At 51.4% G+C, this 18808-nt stretch overlaps 1 protein-coding gene across 1 annotated transcript in view; it reads left to right on the forward strand.

Moving 5' to 3' along the window:
• The window catches only part of auts2a (activator of transcription and developmental regulator AUTS2 a), a 554127-nt gene that overhangs the window by 258738 nt on the left and 276581 nt on the right, over positions 1 to 18808 (forward strand). The window contains 1 exon segment of the mRNA XM_064352323.1: positions 11692 to 11895. Within this exon segment, the coding sequence (XP_064208393.1) occupies positions 11692 to 11895 (204 nt within the window).

An 18808-nucleotide genomic window follows, 5' to 3' on the forward strand; every position in this document is an offset into this window, starting at 1 on the left:
TTCGTCGTTGGGAAGTAAAGCTGGTGAAAAATGTTTTTATTCTTCATTTTTAAATTACAGGCTGTTCTTTTATGGTGACAGCCTGCGCCCTTTTTAACGCTCATCACCGTGTTTTTACAACACGCGAATTAGAAGCTTCCGGTAGCGTGCGCACCTGAAAGAGTATCATGTCTGAGCATGCTGGGGGTTCACCGCGCTCCTCTTAGGAACCGGAGATAGTGGGACTACACTTATTTTTTTTATTTATTTCATCAGCAGTGGGAACGCTGGCTAGAAAACAAAGAGCGATGCTGTAGCGATTAGCCTCGCCAGCGAGAGGAGGAGGGCCGCTGTGGAAGGGTGTGCTGTGGAATTACTGAAGGACCCGGAGTCTTCAGCATCTCCTGCTATTCACCGTCTCCTGCTATTCACCATCTCCTGCTATTCACCGTCTCCTGCTATTCACCGTCTCCTGCTATTCACCGTCTCCTGCTATTCACCGTCTCCTGCTATTCACCGTCTCCTGCTATTCCCCGTCTCGGTGTCAGAGTCAATTTTCTGCTGAGAATCACAGACTGAAGCTGTTGATACAAAGCCTGGGCTTGAGAGAGCTTGAGAGAAATCAAGGCATTACTTTTTTTTCTTCTTTTTTTAGATCCCTGGAGACAGATTTTTTCTTTTTTCTTCCCCCTTTTCCCCTTAGTTGTTGATGCAACCGTTGCCCTTGATGTTGCAGTGAGCAAACTAACTTTTTCATTTATTTAAGTTTTTTTATTTCATCGAAGGTATAAAAAAAGATATTATTGAGGGATTATTGAGCATCTTGTTTTATTGGGCACGTTCCTGAGTGAGAATCCTTACTGAAGAAGTGACATTAGGCAGGAAGGCTTCTTACTTTTCTCTCCTCTGATTGCAACTTGGGGAAAGGAGAGGATCATGGGATACGTAGTAAAAATGCGACAGTGACTGATAGTGAAAGCTGGCAGATAAACAGGGAGCAGTGCTACACTCCATTTCTTTTAATAAGCAGCTTGTGATGAGAGCCTTAATGAAGGCCTCTCTTTTATATGGGCCGCTCTTTCAATCTCTTCCTTGATTGGTTGCTCGGTCTCATCTGTCACGGCCAATCGCACTCTACATGGCAATTTCGTGAAAAAAATAAAAGGAAACCATAATTCCTTTCTGACAACGGCTTCCATTATCCCATTGCAGCACACTATTGATGTGGCCATTTCAAGTCGTGCATTCAGGAATTAGAATTTGCCGTTGGCTTTTTTTCTTCAGACTTACTTGGCTTTTGGCAGCGCTTGTCGTTTGTTTTCGTTTGACGCACATATTTATTAAACTCCACTCGAAGACTAATGAATGTTTGGTTTGATATTCAAATAGAGCTTGTCTGCAGATACTGCATGCTTCCATCTCCAAATGCCATTTGAATTCCCAGAGTGATTGAGCAAGAGCATATATGTTATTTCCACTGAGAATGTTGTCTGGAAACCTTGTGTTATATGGCAATGCATGTTGTGCTGCAAGTACTGGCTCTGCTCTTTGATCATGAAAAATTAGGCGTTATGTATTAAATACCTCTAAGATCACTTCTCGCGTTAGCGTTCCCTTAGTTTTTACGAGAGTTATGTCTCTGAATCTTTTATTTGCTAGACTGCACTAACCCCAGTAAATGAGCAGTGACAGACATAAGCAAGCTAATTGTCAGAGCAAAAGTCCAGGAGATGTTTTTTTTTTCCGTCCACATTGACTAATTAATTTGTGTTGAGTGGAGTGTGAATTTAATTATACGATTCAGCCTCTTAATACCACCGAAGCTACTCTGCAAGCACCCTGTCTCAGACACGTTCCCTTAAGGCTCAATTTAACTGCGCTTATTTAGAGTCCAGTTTTTCGGGTGACATTTCAGAGAGTACCGATCTCTCGGTTGACTTCCAAAATAAATCCACGATAAGACACTGATAGCAGAACCACATTTCAGAATAACGTTCTGTTTGTGGACTTTGGAAATGTCAAAAGATTACCGCTTAGCTTGGGCCATTGACAAATAAAAGGGGTAAACCTCAGTCGTAAATTCACAAAGCCTTGCAGGTTTACGTACAATAAAACCCGAGTCATTTTGACTCGATTGATAAAGTGAAAAAATACACCCTCTGATTTAGAGCGATCCAGGATGTGAGGGAATGATTCATTTCGCCTGTAGATGTACTGTAAACCGTACATTCCCCCTCACATCTGTCACCCATTGCATTTAATAGCTCCAGCAGAAGGGGGGGGGGGTGGGGGGGAGGGGGAGGGGGAGCAGCATCAGAAAAAGAAAAATTCCTCCTCGGACTCCATTTCTGCCATTTTGATTGATTTGCGAACAAGACGTTTGTTTTTGTTTTGTGTTTTTTTTTTCCTCGCGATTTTCTCTCTGATCCCCGCGTTGCGGAAACTCGCGGGCGGCCTCGACGCAAACCGAACGAACGACGGCGGCGGAGAAACAAACTCGCGTTATCAGACAGAATTCTTCACACTCGCAGAACCGCCGTCTGATGTCGTCAGTGTCAACACGGCCTCGTTACAGGAATGTGGTGCGGAGACGGTGTGGGGTGGGGGTGGTGGTCGTGCGTACCGGGTCACGCAGTTTATCTGTAAAGGGCTTCGCGACTCGAGCGTTTTTGACCGAGCTAACGCCTTTGCTCTTGGACCGGAAAGGTCATCGATGTGTTTCCTCGGCTCTGTTGTCTGGGGCCCGTGCGCGGCGGTCGCTAATAATTAATACCGGAGCGCGCGAGGGCTGTGCTCCTTTTCCAAATCGATGTCGAAACAGCCCTCATGTTTATTTTACGAGTGTGAATGTCGCGCGCCGTTTCTGCGACGCTGCGTGTGATTATATTATATCCCATTAGCGGCACGCGTAGCGGGTTTTCACCTTATTCCGTTATTATTCGCCGATGCGAATTCAGTCAACAAGAAGCGCCGGGCTGGTCGTTTCACGTTCGCTTACCCATGCCGGGCCGCTCGGCGTCCGACGCGGCAAGGAACGATTATTCCTTGATTAAAAAAACTGAACGTCCTGTCGTGGGTTGGAATTTTTCCCCCCTGATATTTCTGTAGGAACGCGTTCGCGAAAATCTCGAATACATATTTATTGTTTCCGGGAGCTCATATGAAAAAAAAAATAGTAATAATAAAAAATACCGCGTACGGCAGAAATTTGCTAGTGCATGACACTTCGTCTGGAAACTTCTATTTCTCGAGCAATATATCAAGGGGATTGGAATATGGAAATTCCGTCTCCTCATTTGTAAATCTATTTCTATGCATCTATGCATCTGTTGAGTAACATGCTGAGGGGTTTTTTTGTTGTTGGTGTTTTTGAGTTGCTGTGCAAGTGCTGTATTATCTGATACAATCTACAGAGACCGCGCTGGTGTGATTTCAGAAAGGACCGAACCACACCACTCTTGGGAGGAGAGATAAGGATAAAAGGTACAAATGGAATCTCGTTTGGCGAATCCGCGGTTTGCGTCTGGAGAAGCCGGGTCCTGTTGCGCTCCCCCTGCTAAGGAGGGAGCTCGCATTGGTCGAGCCTCAGAGCCAGTTGGCAGTCGGGATTCAGATCGTCGTGAAGGCAGTGCCAGGTCGCGTTGCCCCCCTGTCCGTTTCAACACTGGACGCTCGCGTCCCGCGATAGGCCATCGCACGCGCGCGTCGGCGGAACTTGCCGTGGGGTCGACGCGCCCCCTCCGCCGCCTCGCGGCGCCGCGTGTTCGCTTTAAGCTGGGCTTCGGCCGAGCTCGCCGTTCGCACCGCAGGAAAACACGGCGAGAGCAAAATAAACACGTTTTGCGGCATCTTCCTGCAAGACGGATAATTTACCGGCTGGCGAAGATGACTTCAGGCGAGCCCTCCGCCTCGCCGCGTTCGAGACTTCTTATCTGCACTTGAAAGACGGAGCTGTGAAGTGGATGGCGCTCTGAGTCGCCGAGGAAACCCGAGAACCTTTTCGAACGCGAGACGCTACAACGGTTTTTCTTCGTTTTTCTTTCTCTCCCCCACGCTTATACTGGCAATGCTTGAGACCTGAGCAATACAAACTGAACATTGGAGGAAAATCAGCGGCAGCTCAGCTCCTTGTACCTTTTGTTCGCTCTTTTGCTTAAAGGGCGCCGCAGGTGGCATGGCTAATACTGGCGCGTACAAACACGTTAGCTGAAGCAAGTAGCCTACGCCATTTATTGCTAGACTCAGGTGTCAAGAGTCGAGAAGCTCATAATGCAGGAGAGTCTACAACGCTCTTTTTTCATTGCGGCTTCTGAAAAGGTTGGAGAGCGTACGTTTCTATAAAAACGGCTCAAATGAAAACCGCCAGACATCTGTGAGCAGCCTTTCGAGATTGCCTGGCCCCCTTTAATGTGACTAATAAGTAATTGGCTTTCTCCTATTTGGCCTCGTTTAGTGCTATTTTAATTATACACCCTTCTCATGGAGAAATGTTTTGGAGCTACAGTGAATTTCTTCCCTGTCCTTCCCTGTGTAAAACACCGCATCGAACGGGTGCTTGAAAATAGCAGTGATCAAAATCCTAAAAAAAAAAACATGTACTGTGTCATCAGACTTTTCACCTTTGATGTGCAGTAGATGTTAGTCAATTCTCATAGTGTGCTTGTAGCACAATGTGAATATCTTTGAACCCTGATCATGCATACACACACCCTCACACACACACACACACACACACACACACACACACACACACACACAAATACCTACATACACACACACAAGCACACACACACACACACATACACACACACACACACACACACACACACACACAAACCTACCTACACACACACACAACACACACACACACACACATCCACAACATACACACACACACACACAATACCTACATACACACACGCACACAAACAAACACGCACACACACACACACACACACACACAAATACCTACACACCTACATACACACACACACACACACCTACACACCTACATACACACACGCACACACACAAACACAAACACACACACATACCTACACCTACATACACACACACACACACACACGCACAGAAAAATCCCTCCTGTCGTATTTATCGCTTTTTGCCGGAGAGACACAGAGACGCGGCGTGTTGACGGCGGCATGGAACAAACCGGATTGCGGGCTTTACTGCGCTCCGAGGCGCTCAGCCGTCTCCCCGCACCTTGGCAGGGCCTCCTGACAGATTGGATCCAATGCGTTTTCTCCAGAAAGGCAGAGGAAAGAAACGCATGACAATGGAATGAAGCGAAAAAAAAAAGAAAAAAAGAAAACAGAAAATCGGTGCGCTAAGTGGATTGAGCGGCGCTCCTCAGCTCCGCTACGCGTGCGGACGGACGCAGCTCCGCGCTCTAAACGATTTCTCTCTCTCGCTAAGCTGATTTTCTCTTCTCTTTTTTTTCCGGGGGGGGGGGGGTTTGCTTCACTGCAGGCATGGCCAAACCCCCCCGCTGCCTGTCTGTAAATCGCGATGTGGTACATATTTTCGGTGTGGATACTGCGATCCCTGGATCCGCTCCCAGAGGTTGAATCACTGACTGGGACCGCTAGGGCTGGGTGGTCTCGGGATGATGTCATGTGTTTGTGCGGTCCACACGCTGTGCCTGTGAACGCGACCGAGCGCGGGGCAGCGTACTGCACGTTCTACTGCGTCGCCGCTCAGCTGGGATCGAACTGCACCGCTCGCCGTCGTCGTACCGACGCGGCGAATCTTCACACGGCGATCGTTCGTCCCGCGTCTGGGCCCTAATTGAAACTGTCTCTGTATCTTTTGATCGCAGACTCCAGAATCCACCGCGTGCACCTTTCTAAGCGCCGGGAGGAGGCGAGGGACGAGGTTTTATTCGTTTACGATGTCGGCGTCAGACGCCTTAACGCTCCCGGAGATGTTACCGCACCGCTGCCGGATAACGTTTACCCGAAAACGATAAAGCGAATCTCAAAAGCTTACGCTGAACGAGAAAAGGATAGAAACGCTACTCAAACCTCTGAAAAAAGACTTGAAGTGGTGCCTCAGACAACCCGACGTAATTAAACGCATTCCTGCTTTTCTTTCTTTAGGGAAGACCTTTACGGGCAATTCCTACAAGACGTGTTCAGCAAATGTCTTTCTGTAACGTACAGAGCCCTCGTTCACAGACTTACATGTGTCGCCGAGCGCGAATTACAGCCCTTCGCGAAAGCGGGTGACTCTTAGAGAGCCCGGGATCGTCTTTCGCTCCGAACGGTTGCCGGGGAGTTGTGGCGCGCCGGGTTTGAGTGACAGGCCCGGGGTCTCCCTGCGACGGCGGCTCCTTGTTTCCGTGACGGTGCGGCGCGCCTGCGTCCGGGTGTCTGTTTAATGGGAGCCTGCCTTTAATTAGCAGCCCTGGGTGGAGCGCGTGACCCGTCCGCCCCGTGCGGTTAGAGGGGGGGCCCCCGGTTCAGGGTCTGCGGGGTCCTCGGGGGGGGGGGGGATGGTAATGAGGTCACGGGCAGGAGGACGGCGCTCTGCTTTGCTTGGGGCGGCGGGTTCGCCAGCTGTTCGCCGCAGAGAGGCCGGGCCGATGGCACAGACCCGGTGACCGCCACAGCGAGCTCCAGGGGGAGTAGCTCAAACCCCCCCCCCCCAGCTGAGCTCCTGGAGCAGCCCAAAGCCTCCCAGGCGGAGCTTCTGGAGCAGCCCAACCCCCCTAGGCCGAGCTCCTGGAGCAGCCCAAACCCCCCCAGGCTGAGCTCCGGGGGGGGGGACCCCAAGCTGGGCATCAGGAGCAGCCCAGAGACCCCCAGGCCAAGCTCCAGGAGCAGCCCAAACCCCTGCAGGTCAACCTCCAGGAGCAGCCCAAAGCCCCCCACGTCGAGCTCCAGGAGCAGCCCAAAGCCCCCCACGTCGAGCTCCAGGAGCAGCCCAAAGACCCCCAGGTCGAGCTCTAGGAGGAGCCCAGAAAGCCCCAGGCCAAGCCCAGGCTGTGGTGGCTTGACCATAGCTTGGTGGTTTTTGTGTTCACGCCGTCTCCCGACCTCCCAGCTAGCTCAAAATGTTCTCACAACGTTACCGCCGCGTTTCGTCAGCGTTATAACATCGCCACAACGTTGCGGCAACACGGTGGGAAGGCGCTAACTGGGAGGCATGCCAGAATCCTTTCCCAAGCCCTGGCCAAGCTGTCTCGCTCACTAAAACTTATAGACTGGGATGGTGCTCTAACCAATTTATTCTTTTTTTTTTTTCCTTTAACTGAAAAAAGCTGGAATTTATCATTAAAAAGAGCTTTGTGGATTTTGGTATGACATGCAAGGATGCTTCTCTGAAGCACATAATCTGTTGCACATCACAATGATGGAATTATGTCTTTGTGAGTCTCCAGACGAAAATTTGTCTTAAGCCTGTATATTCAAGGGGCTGTTCAGAAATGATTTACAGTTGTTTTGATATATATAATAATAAAAAGTTTTTTATGAGCTCGTGAAAAAGCGCCTCGACGCCAAAAGAAAAGGCGCACATTTAGAGGCGGTTGCAAGACCGCAAAAGCTTTTTGTTTTCGGTGCCAGCCGAACATGGCAGATTTCGAGGCGTCTGTCATTGGCTGCATGCAGGATTTTTTGGCGAGCTGTTTGGACGTGTCTTAGCATTTCATTTGGATGAGCACGGGTGCAAAAAAAAAAAGAAAAAAGGAAAACAGGAACTGATTCATGTGCCCGTGCACTTATTTGCCTGTAAGGAAGCGGCTCTCCAAACCGGTTATTTGTGAGTTGGAACCAATCGACCGTGGTGTACAATTGATCTTGTTTTCTCGCAGTGGGTCCACAGCAGCAAGTCCACATTTTTTTTTGCTTTGTTCTGGCCTGTCTGGAAGTGCACTAATCCCAGTCACCCAGAGCCAGCTTTCCAGATAATTTTTGGCTAATAGAAAATAAACGGTTTTCTCGGTGCGGGAAGGAGAGGACAGGTGTGACTCGGAATACTCGGAAAGTGTCGAGTGCGTGTGAGCAAACGGAAGCGTAGCCGCTGAACCGGGCCAGCTCACCGCAAGCCGAAAAATTCCTTCGGCTGGAAGGGAGCTGGCTTGTTTTTTTTTCCGATGCGGACTGGAGCGGTTTGTTCCGGCGCGGGACGTCCTGGCGGACCTCCCTCAGACTCCACACGTGAGGCGCGTTTCGACTCTCTGGCGAATCGTTCGAAGTGTAATTTTTTTGGGAAAAGCCCGACTGGGGCGCATTAGTACGTGCTCTGTCTGCCGCGTCACCCCCCTACGCCGGGGCTCCTGAACCTGTTTACGGGGGGGGCCTGTCTTCCGCCTTCCTGTCGGACGTCCTGCCCCTAACCTGATTTACCCTAAAATTGAGCGGTGCGTGCGCCCACGGAGCCTCCCTCCCTCCCTCCCTCCCTCCGCCGTCCGGATGGATCGGTGTGGGCACGCGTGAGTGGGCGGGGCCTGGCGCGGACGCTCTGTCGCTACGGTTACCGCGCGGTGGACCCTTGCCCGGGGTGACGGGCAGAAAAAATGGGTCAGAGCTCCAGTGGGGAGGGATCAGCAGTTTTTACTCTACGAATGAACATGTCTCTCTTAGCATTTAGCCAACCTTGCACATTTTGGAGGAATAGGAGGACTATCTTACAGGGAAGGATAGCCTCCACATTTTAGCCATCCTCTGCTATTATGAAAAGTAGACTAGTTACATTATAAATGGAAATAATGCTATATAAAGCAGTTGTGCAAGTCGCTCTGGATAAGAGCATCTGCTAAATGCCTGTAATGTAATGTAATTTAATTGAGGGTGTCACTAGCATCCAGCAAGTCTGCTACCATATTTATGTTCCATTTAAATGTATTTAAATGTAAATTGGCTGATGGGTACTGTAGTCTAATACTTAAAGAGGCAGCTTGTGATTGGTCAGTAGGTCTGTGCACGAGGTAGTTGTCCAGAGGATTAGTATGTGATTGGCCATTGTCCGTGTGTTAGTGTGAGAGCTGCCCTAGCAGTGCGCTGTGCTCTGAGGACAAACGACGGGGACGAAGGCATCAGCTCGGACGTGACGGCGGTATGGAGCGCCGCGCGGAAATGCGAAGCGCTCGCGTAAGAGCAGCGAGGCCCCCCAGCCCCCCCGGGCCCCCAGCCCCGCACCTCGTGAAATTGAATCGCGGGCCCTTGGTTCATTCGGAGAATCCGATGGAATCCGCGGCGAACTAATGAAAATCGCTGTATTGGTTTTCCCTTCACACCACCCCCCCCCCCCTCCCCTCCCCCTACAACATGTTGTCTGGCTAACAACATTTACAGAGCATCAATATACCATTAGCGCAGCCATGTCAATTTCACACCTGCCCCATGATGCCCAGCAAGACAGGCCCGGGCACGCTTCCCCGCTAATATATTATTCTCGTCTAGCGTTTTCGTCGAGACTTATTTTATTTTATTTTATTAAGGAACCTTTGGCTCGGCGAAACGGGGAGAGAGCCGGATGATTCTAGCCCGCGTAAATTTAATTGATTTGTTGCGTAAGGTAAGCCTTCGATAAACTCCGCGCGATCTGCCGCAGATTAAATTTCCGCGCCGATGCTTGCGCCGCGCGCGGTTTGGCGGTGTTTTAAACGGGTTCGCCGACGGTTTTTGGACGACCGCGGACGCGTTCCTCGTCTGCGTCGCCTGATCTGCGTCGAATCCGATCTGAAGTGCCAAGGTTTTTTTTTTTTTTTTTAAAGAGCGCAATTTGTGCTGATGTCATACGCGCTGACGGCTTTGCTCACAGGTCAGATTTTAGGCCCGATTACCGCTGCCCGCTGTCGCCCCCTTGTACACGTCGTGCTCATTAGCACAGCGGAGCAGAAGAGCGTGCAGTTTATACCGCAGCTGTCCTTTCTTTCATTCTCCGGCATTTGAGAGCCGGTCTCTCTCATCGTTTGTGCGGTGCTCTTTGCAGAAAATGCTGTTGCGGCCGACTGTGGCCAGTAGCCCCGCAGGGCTGTGCGCAGTTGGCGACTGCGTGACCCAGGGTTCGTTCGGTTAGGGTAAATGTGCATGTGAAAGGTCTTCCTCTGACTCCGCTCTGCGAGCTCGGCTGTAGTCTGGGGTGCGGGAAGATACTCTGGTTTCGGAGGAGCACCGCGGTTGTCTGCACTCTCTCCAAAGTCAGCGGAGGGTTTCGTACCATGAACTGTGGTCGCTGACAATTGGCCAGTCCAAATCGGGGTGGGAATTGAAGATGCTCAGCCCTCTGCTGGGCGGCAAATTTATATTTTCAAAAACAGTTAAATACTCTTGCGGTCGAAATCCATTACTCTCCTGAAAGGCAATTGCTTCATTGTGGAAAAATATATTAAAACAATGCCAAACTGTTTATTGCTTGATACAGTATGCTGGTCCTCCTTTTATTTATTTATTTTTTAACAACTTTGATCTGCATATGTGTGATTTCTGCTCTCGAATATGTCTAGACTATGCTGTGGTGGAACCTTCCAAGCGGTCCAGATTTGTCTCATAGGTTCCATTATGGAATTTGGGCACCAGAAGTTCTCAGTGGGATTTCACAGCCCCCCCCCCCCCCAACCCTCCTCAGATCACACCTTCATGTCTTCACTGGCGCACGGACAAGAGCCTCCATCTTGTTATATCCTGCTTCCTTCCAAAATAGTCAGACGACAGCGAGCTCCGCGAACGCTAGGAGTGTGCGGTTGAGGTTAAAAACCCGCTCCTCCTCATGGGTCTTCACCCCTGTGTGCAGTTAGAACTTATTTACGACAGCCGGTGTGTTCTGTGCCAATAAATCGTTTTGCAGCGTTTTAAAGATATCCTCCTCCTCCTCCCCTTCCCCGTCTGGCAAAATGAGCTTATTGGAAAGTGAATGAGAGGGGATAGCCCTGCGTGCGGCAATTATCCGTTTCCAAAAACTTGTGACCTAAGCCTGTGATTTAGTTTTTCTTGGCTTGCGTGTAACGACTGAACAATTAAAAAGGAACTGGCTCCTGGGGCGCAGCTCTGAGAAAGTAACTGTCGGGGGAGGCGTTTGATTGGCCCGCTGAACGGAGGCTTTGGCTCGGGTTTGGGCCTCGTTCTAATCATGCTAAACACTTGACCTCCTCCCCCCCCCCCCGCCCAGCGCCCCTAGGAAACTCAATTATGATTAAAAAAAATGTGTTCTTCTTGTATGAATTCTAGCTCATATGACCGTAACCTCATTGTGTGTGTGTTTGCTTTTCTCAGTGTGTGTGCGTGTGCATACGTGTGCGTGTGTGTGTATGCCTGTGTGTGTGTACATCAGTATGTGTGTGTGTGTGTGTATGTCAGTCTGTACTGTGTGTGTGTGTGGGTATGTTTGTTGGCGCATATGTGTGTATTCATGTCTGTTACTGTACTGTGTTACTGTGTGTGTGTGTTTTGTTTATATGTCCTGTGTTGGTGCAGCTGTATGTGTGTGTGTGTCTGTACTGTGTGTGTGTATGTCAGTCTGTAGTGTGTGTGTGTATGTCAGTCCGTACTGTGTGTGTGTGTGTACTATGTGTGTGTGTATGTGTGTGTGTGTGTGTGTGTGTCAGTCTGTACTCTGTGTGTGTATGTGTGTGTGTCTGTAGTGTGTGTGTGTGTGTGTATATGTCAATCCGTACTGTGTGTGTGTATGTGTCTGTACTGTGTGTGTGTACTTGTACCGGTGTGTAATAGGGCTCTGTTGTCCCTGCAGAAGGACATGTCGGTGAAGCCTCAGGACCGCGCAGACAGCCAGCCGGGGCCCCTGCACAAGAGGAGGCTGGGAAGGGTGGCCAACGGCCTGAGCCTGGGCCCGCGGAAAAACCGCCACCTCCTCCAGCACTCGGACCAGGAGAACAACCCGCGCCTCGCCCACGCGCTCAGCAAGAAGAAGAGACTGGGGAAGAGGCACCGGCCGGTCAGTGTCTCTCCCTCTCTCCCTCCCTCCCTCTCTCCCTCCATCGCTCCCTCGTTCTTCCACACGTCAAGTCCTTATAGCGCAATGTGAATGGATTCGCTTGGTTTCGTTCCTGAGTTTGAGGGTGAAGAGCTTTGTTCAGGTAGTACTATACTGTACCCTCTATATCCAACTGCTGCTCCCTGCTCCCTGCTCTCACCGGAAACGATGGCGCTCATCGTCGCATTGGAACACCGTCGTTATTGTAGGTTCAAATACCATTAGCATTTCAGACGAGCTAATTAGCACGGAGCTCAGAAAAGATAATTACACATCTTTTTGTTTTTCAGTCTAATTTGTTTTAGCTTGTCTGACCCTGGGCACTCAGTCGAACGCGCGGATTATTACGTGTAATTGCTTCGATGACAATGGAGGGAGAACGGAGCGTTTCTTCCCCGCGCAATTATTGTAACCGACACGAACGGCGGGCGGATTTAAAATGATTACCCATTACACGTCCTAATTTGGGCATCGCCGTGTCAAGGTGAGAGCGCGTTCCGTACCGGGCTCTGTTCCTCGTGTTGCTCAATAGAGGTGTACGATGAGACTCCATTTTGAAAAGGAGCCGGATGGAACGCGGTAATTTTCGGCGATGATTCAGTCGCGGGTTTTATCCGGAGTGGAATCGGCGCGCCCCGCCCGTGGCCGCGCCGGCCGTGCCGAGCGGTCGCTCCTTTGCGTTTCGGCAGTTAGCGCGCACGAGAGACGGAAGGTTCGAAGATCCGAGCGGAGAAAAAATGAGCTCGTCGTTGAGGGTGGGTTTTCCGAAGAACAGCCGGCCCCTCCCTCTCTGGGTTCACGGCGCTTTGCGAGCCCCTCTTGATTAATCGTGTCGCTCCGCGTGACGGATGCGGTAACGCGTCGGTTGGGCTAATTAGGTCAGTCGGCCGCGGCTGTTTTTGTCGTCGGCGACGGCAACGGCGGCCTCGCGAGCGGTTGCCGCGACGCCGGCGGGCGGGCGGGCGGGCGGGGTTATCCGCGTCCTCCCCGCTGTCCTAATGAGTATTAATGGCGCATTGACACAGCGGTGTTGCCGCACCCTTAGCTGTCACTTAACCACCCCCCCTCCCCCGCACCCTCCCCCTGTGAGGGGGAAGAGCAAAGGTCACCATTTGTACCTGTCACTGCAGAGAGGTCTCTTTCTCTCTCTCTCCCTCCTCTCTCACTCTCTCTTCCTCCCTCCCTCCCTCCTCCTCTCTCTCTCTCTCTCTCTCCCTCTCCCTCTCTCTCTCCCTCTCCCTCTCTCTCTCTCCCTCCCTCTCTCTCTCCCTCTCTCTCTCAGTCGCTAATTGCGCTCTGGGCTGAGCGGTTCAGGCTCAGGCTTATCTGTAATTAAGTTTAATACGCAGCGCAGAGCGTCAGCCTGGATAATGGAGTGCCTTTTGGCTGAGCCGGCCTGTGTCCGTTTGATGCGTCCGTAGCGCAGCGCTACTTGTTGATAATGGCCACTTTGGCGATGGCGTGCTGGAGAGCAGTCAGCGCGCTCGCGTTTGCGAGTAAATGGCTCAAGATTATTAATATATATATTTTTCCGTTTTCTGTTCTGTTCCTTTATTTTCGTCTTATTAGTCGGATTTCGATTACGTGATTGTACGTGTGTGGTACGCTTGTTCGAAGATATCAGCCTGATTGTAAAGTACGCGGAACATCAAGAACCACGATGGAAATAAGTCCAGGACTTTCTCGTGTTGTCCTTGACAATTTCTTCACATGCAAGTCTTTTGATACATGTGTTTTAATTTTGTCAAATAAACTAAACTAAACTAAACTAAAATACATGGAACTTTTCTGTTCTGTGCGGCGTAGAACGCTGTCAGAGATTTGAACTAACAGGAAAATTTGACTTGCGATTTAAAATATATTCATAACGTGGAGATAGTGATGTCATCGTTTCCTTATTCATGCACTAGGAGGAAAGCTCTCACTGCCTTGTCATGCTTCAGGCAAGTGGCCTACTCCATTTGTAATTTTGGTAAAAATGTTGAAAATTAATACTGTCCTCGGAAATGTGCCAAAATATCAAACCACTTTTTATAATAATAATATATCACAAATATGAAAGTAATCCATAATGCTCGGAAAAACAGTTGTAATAAGTACATATTAAGCCAAGAAATCTCCCTGAGGCAGTTTAATATTTGAAAGATATTTCATATGTACGCATCCCATTACCGACATGACTTTCGTTGTGCTGCAGGCCGTCGTGTTTCCACCAATCACGGCGTAGTATAACGTCGGTTATATATCGGATTACACGTCCAGCACAGAATGCTCATCACAATCGTAACTGTCTCACTGTCAGCGAAGAGCCAAGTGGCTACGCTAGTGGAGATAGCAGCGACGCACCACTCACCAATCACAGACCGATCACAACCTCGAACACCAATGACGAGAGGGCGGGAAAGAATAGCGAGACCAGCTGCCCACGCCTACCCAAGCTTCAATCACCAGTGACAGTGAGAACACTTTCTTTTAAAGCTAACGGGCGCTTTAGCTACAAATACAACCAACTACAGTGTTCCAGTGTCTTTGCCAGTGGCACACCCGCTTCCTGCGCATGCCCTTATAAGGAGGTAGTCGAGCCCGTAGTAAGTGGACGTGTGACCTGCAAGAACAGTCCGTGTTTTGCAGTCGTGTATCAATAAACAAAATGTCAGATGCCGTCCGGTACAATGTGAATGCATGCAGTTCCCCATCAAACAAGGTATTTGTAGGCTGCTTGCAATAAAAGCTATTTCCATATAAAGTGGTAGTTTGGGTTTAGTGAATTCTGTCTGATTTCGAACTAGGGCTCCCCGGGCTTTCGAATCCCGAATTGAAAATCTGTCAGAAGCCATTAAGGATCAGTTCATCCCAAAACCACTTTACGCCCCGCGTAACGTTAGCGGCCGTCGCCTCGATCCGCGGTCGATGACACGCACGCACGCGTGCGCGCGCCTAAAACTCCGGAGATTAAGCGTTCCGAGCTCGGCAGACGTTCCGCGGCTCCGTTCGTCCCTCGCCAAAGCCGCCGGAGATTCGCGGGGCTCTGGGCGACGGCCTAATGTTTGCGTGGAATCAGAGCTCTCTCCGGCAAATAGTTTCACCGCGGCTGAATAATGCCCTCGGTCTGTTCGCCGGGTGTTTTACTGTTGTTTTCGTTGTTGTGGAGAGGAGCGTTTCCGCAGAAAGAGGGGGGGGATGTATTAAATGGCAGTTTGTGCGAGTGCCTGAAAGTTTAATACGAGAAATAAAAACAAACGCTTGCCCTTGTGTTTTATGTACTTCCTGTCTCCGGATGGGCTGTTTTGTGGCTTGTGTAGCCTTACTGGATCGGGCTGGGGTGATAAACCGGTGCAATAATTGTCGAATATTCTTTTTGGTGGAAGGGAGGGGTGGGCACTTAAGTGAGAGTGTGGGGTGGGGTTGCCAGTGTGGCGGGTGAGCCGTGGTTTTTTGGGGCGATGGCGGCAAGCAGAGCGGCCCGTCTGTGTTCAGGGAGAGGCGGGGGGGGGTGTAAAGCGGCAGCGCCAGCCGCCGAACCGCGGCGATTTTCACCCGCGGTGCCGCAGTTTCCCCCCCGTCCCGTCCCGTCATCCTCCGGCGGGTACTCCACACACCCCTCCGCTTGCCCCCCGGTGGCGCACAGCGCTGGCCTCACACGGCGGCGTGGGGGAGACGTCAGCGCCCCGTCTGCGAGTGAGTGACGCGCACCCTTCGCCTCTCGCCCGCCCCGCATCCGGAGAGAGAGAGAGGGCCGTCAGCGGCCTGACAGCGTTCTGACAGCTGCGGAGTCGCGGGTCTCGCTCGTGTCTCTTAAAGCTGTCAGCCGCGAAGCCTTCTTTTTTTTCTGTGAAAGCCTGTCTGCTCGCCCGGTGTACAACTGTTTCAATTTGTTACCGCGGCGTCCGAGGGGCGGCCGGCGCGTTTCGGGAACGAAAGGGGGGCTCTCTTTTTTTTTCCGGTGGATAGTGACGGTTTTCGGGGCGACGGTGCGGTCCCGCGGTTAGCCCTGGCGGCGCGGCGTGAGTAACGGACTTCCGACGGCTCGCCATCTGAGCCGCGCTCTTCCTGTCGGGTCGAGGCGTTCGCGGAGCGCGGCGTCGCCATGACGCCGACTGAAGGCACCTGAATCGCAGGCCTCCCTTTGTAGACGCGCTCTGCTCGGTCGCACATGAGTCAAGTCCCAGCGTGGGCGTTTTTCCCTGAAGGATGGAGGGTTTTTATTGAATATGTATCTTTAATGGTTCTTTGTGGTCTTTGTGCTTTCATAGAGTGCTTACTGGATGATTAAGAATACCTACCCACTGATATTTTCCATTGCTAGAATCTGTGCATCTAGTTTAATTGACGCCAGTATACGGCAACCCTGTGGCAAGCTCGGGATTAGAAAAAGAAAACGTGGTCGATATGTAAACGATGATGTATGATGTGTAGTATCTGATAGTTTGCTCGTCATTGTTCCGTAGGGAAGATTGAAATCCGGCAAAATGGCCTTTTTCCCTCCGATCGACAGTTAATTCCTCCGATGCCTTTGAAGCTCATGTTCGGTATCGTTAATTAGCTTCGCTAATGACCTTTCGGTTCCGGTCCGCGTCTCTTTGCCCAAACGCCGGCGTCGGGCGGGTGTGTGAACAGCGCACCGCTGCGTTCCGCGAGGCGCGAATTTATCCAGGCGCTCAGCGGTAGGTTGAGTCTCGGTCCTCGTTAAAAGGCCTTGATGACGTTTGACAAGCGTAGGCCATCTTGTCTTTGCAAATAGGCCGTTTTAATTTTTTTTTCTCCCTCCTCCTCTCGAGCGAGAGTGACTCCTTTTGAAGTGTGAGGGCTTTTTTTATTATTTTTTTTTTAAAGCTGGAGAAGGCTCGAAGTCGCACGAATGTTAATGTGAGTCATTTCTCACTACCCCCCCCCCCCACCCCCCCACATTAAAGTGCCTTTGCCTGTCAAGAGGTGCGATTTAGCCGCGGAGGAACTCGTTAACCAGGGGCCTGGGAGCAGAGAGTGCATGAGCCCCCTCCCGCCCCCCTCGACCCCCCCCCCAGCCACACACCCCCCCACCCCCCACCCCCCCGACCACCGCTCCGCTTGTCAGTCCACCAGTCGGCGGCCGGAGACTGACAGTCCATTTGCAGAAATTAAGGGCTGCCCTTGTAACCGAGCCAGAGCGCTGGAGGTTGATCCTGCTCTTCATCCTGTGAGCCGTGGATCCGGAGCATGAAAGAGCTGTCAGTCAAGCGGCTGCTCCAGAAACGCTGATGGAAGGAGCTCCCGTGTTTACACATGCGTTGTATTTCATTTTTTTGTGCGTTTTGCATTAAGCACCGTATTGATAATGTTCCTGGGGATTTGTTTTACCCCGTTTTTTTGGGGGGTTGTTTTTTCGAGATGTGATGCCAGGACAAGACTGTGGGAATGATTGATAAATCCTGGAAAGAGTTGTGTCTGAGCTGGATGTGCAGCAGAGCACACACACATGCACACACATCCTCTCTCTCCCCCTCCACACACCCTCTCTCTCTCTCTCTCACACACACCCTCTCTCTCTCTCTTACTCTCCTCTGGCTCACACACACAGACACACACACACCTCTCTCTCTCTCTCTCTCTCTTACTCTCCACTGGCTCGCACACACAGACACACACACACCCTCTCTCTCTCTCTCTCTCTCTCTCACACACCCTCTCTCTCTCTTACTCTCCTCTGGCTCAGACACACGGGGACACACACAAACTCTCTCTCTCCCTCTTCCTCTCTCACTCTCTCTCTCTCTCTCTCTCTCTCTCTCTCTCTCTCTCACTCTCCACTGGCTCGCACATACGGGAGAGAGAGGAGCGGACGACCCCGGATTAGATTACAGTCTGTCTTTGCAATTATTTGCTTATTAGGCGCTAATTTGGAATTCCCCAGTACGTTTTTACTGGAGGGGCTCCCCGTAATGGACCACCTGGGCTGCAGCCATCAATGCGCTGAACCCTAAGTGCCAGGTTCCTGCCTGAGTAATAGGCTCTAATAAGCTGTTTAATTGACGCCACGCTGCTCTTTGATGCAGCCAACTGACCTGCGATTCTGTCGCTCTGTAAATATTAATTAAGCGTACCTGGGAGTGGACGGGGGCCCCATCAGACAGCTCAGGAGGAGTAAACTGAGGTGTTGAGGATCCGGCAGGAAAGGTCGGCCGTCCCAGGGGATTCGTGGGCGGAACACTTTTATGAGTTCCTGTCAATCTTTTGAGTTTGAGTCCTGCCCCCCCCCCCACCCCCCCCAGCACGAGGTCAGGGAACATGTGTGCGGGGAGTTCCTTAGCGCTTACGAGCGCGCTGCGACCCCTGACCCCTGGGGGAAGCGCGTACGGGTCGACCTCACGTTTCTGCCTCTCCTTTCACTCTGTGTGCAGCGGGCGGCGAAAGCGTTCTCTGCCTGGCGGCGACTCGTACTCCGCAGAAGCGCGCGGCGTTGTTCTGTCGACGTTAGGGCCGCCTTTCACTGCGTTTGCTTCGTCTGGTCGGGTGTCGCAAATCGCCCCCCCCCCCCCCCGACCACATCCTCCGTCCGTGGTCGCTGCGCGAGGCACGTCGCCGAGAGTCTCATTTTTACGCCTTGCAGACGACCACGCTAAAGGTGCTAACTGCAGCCTTTATCGTTAGCGCCCGTACAGTGTGATCTACAGCGAACTGCCCTGTGAAAAGCCCTGCTTCCGACAAGGGGAGGTGGGGTAAAATGAAGTGTAATTGGCAACCCTGTTCGTAGCGAGGCTGGGTTTCTCCTCGATCCGGTCCGGCTGCGCAGAGAGAGAGAGACCCCCGGGTCGTCTGTTCCGTTCCGTCGGCCCCGTCGCGCTGGAAGAAGAAGGGCCCCTCCCCCGAGCCGCGGGCTCCACGCCGCCTGCAGACC

The sequence above is a fragment of the Anguilla rostrata genome, chromosome 9, assembly GCF_018555375.3.
Source record: "Anguilla rostrata isolate EN2019 chromosome 9, ASM1855537v3, whole genome shotgun sequence".
NCBI classification, from domain to species: domain Eukaryota; kingdom Metazoa; phylum Chordata; class Actinopteri; order Anguilliformes; family Anguillidae; genus Anguilla; species Anguilla rostrata.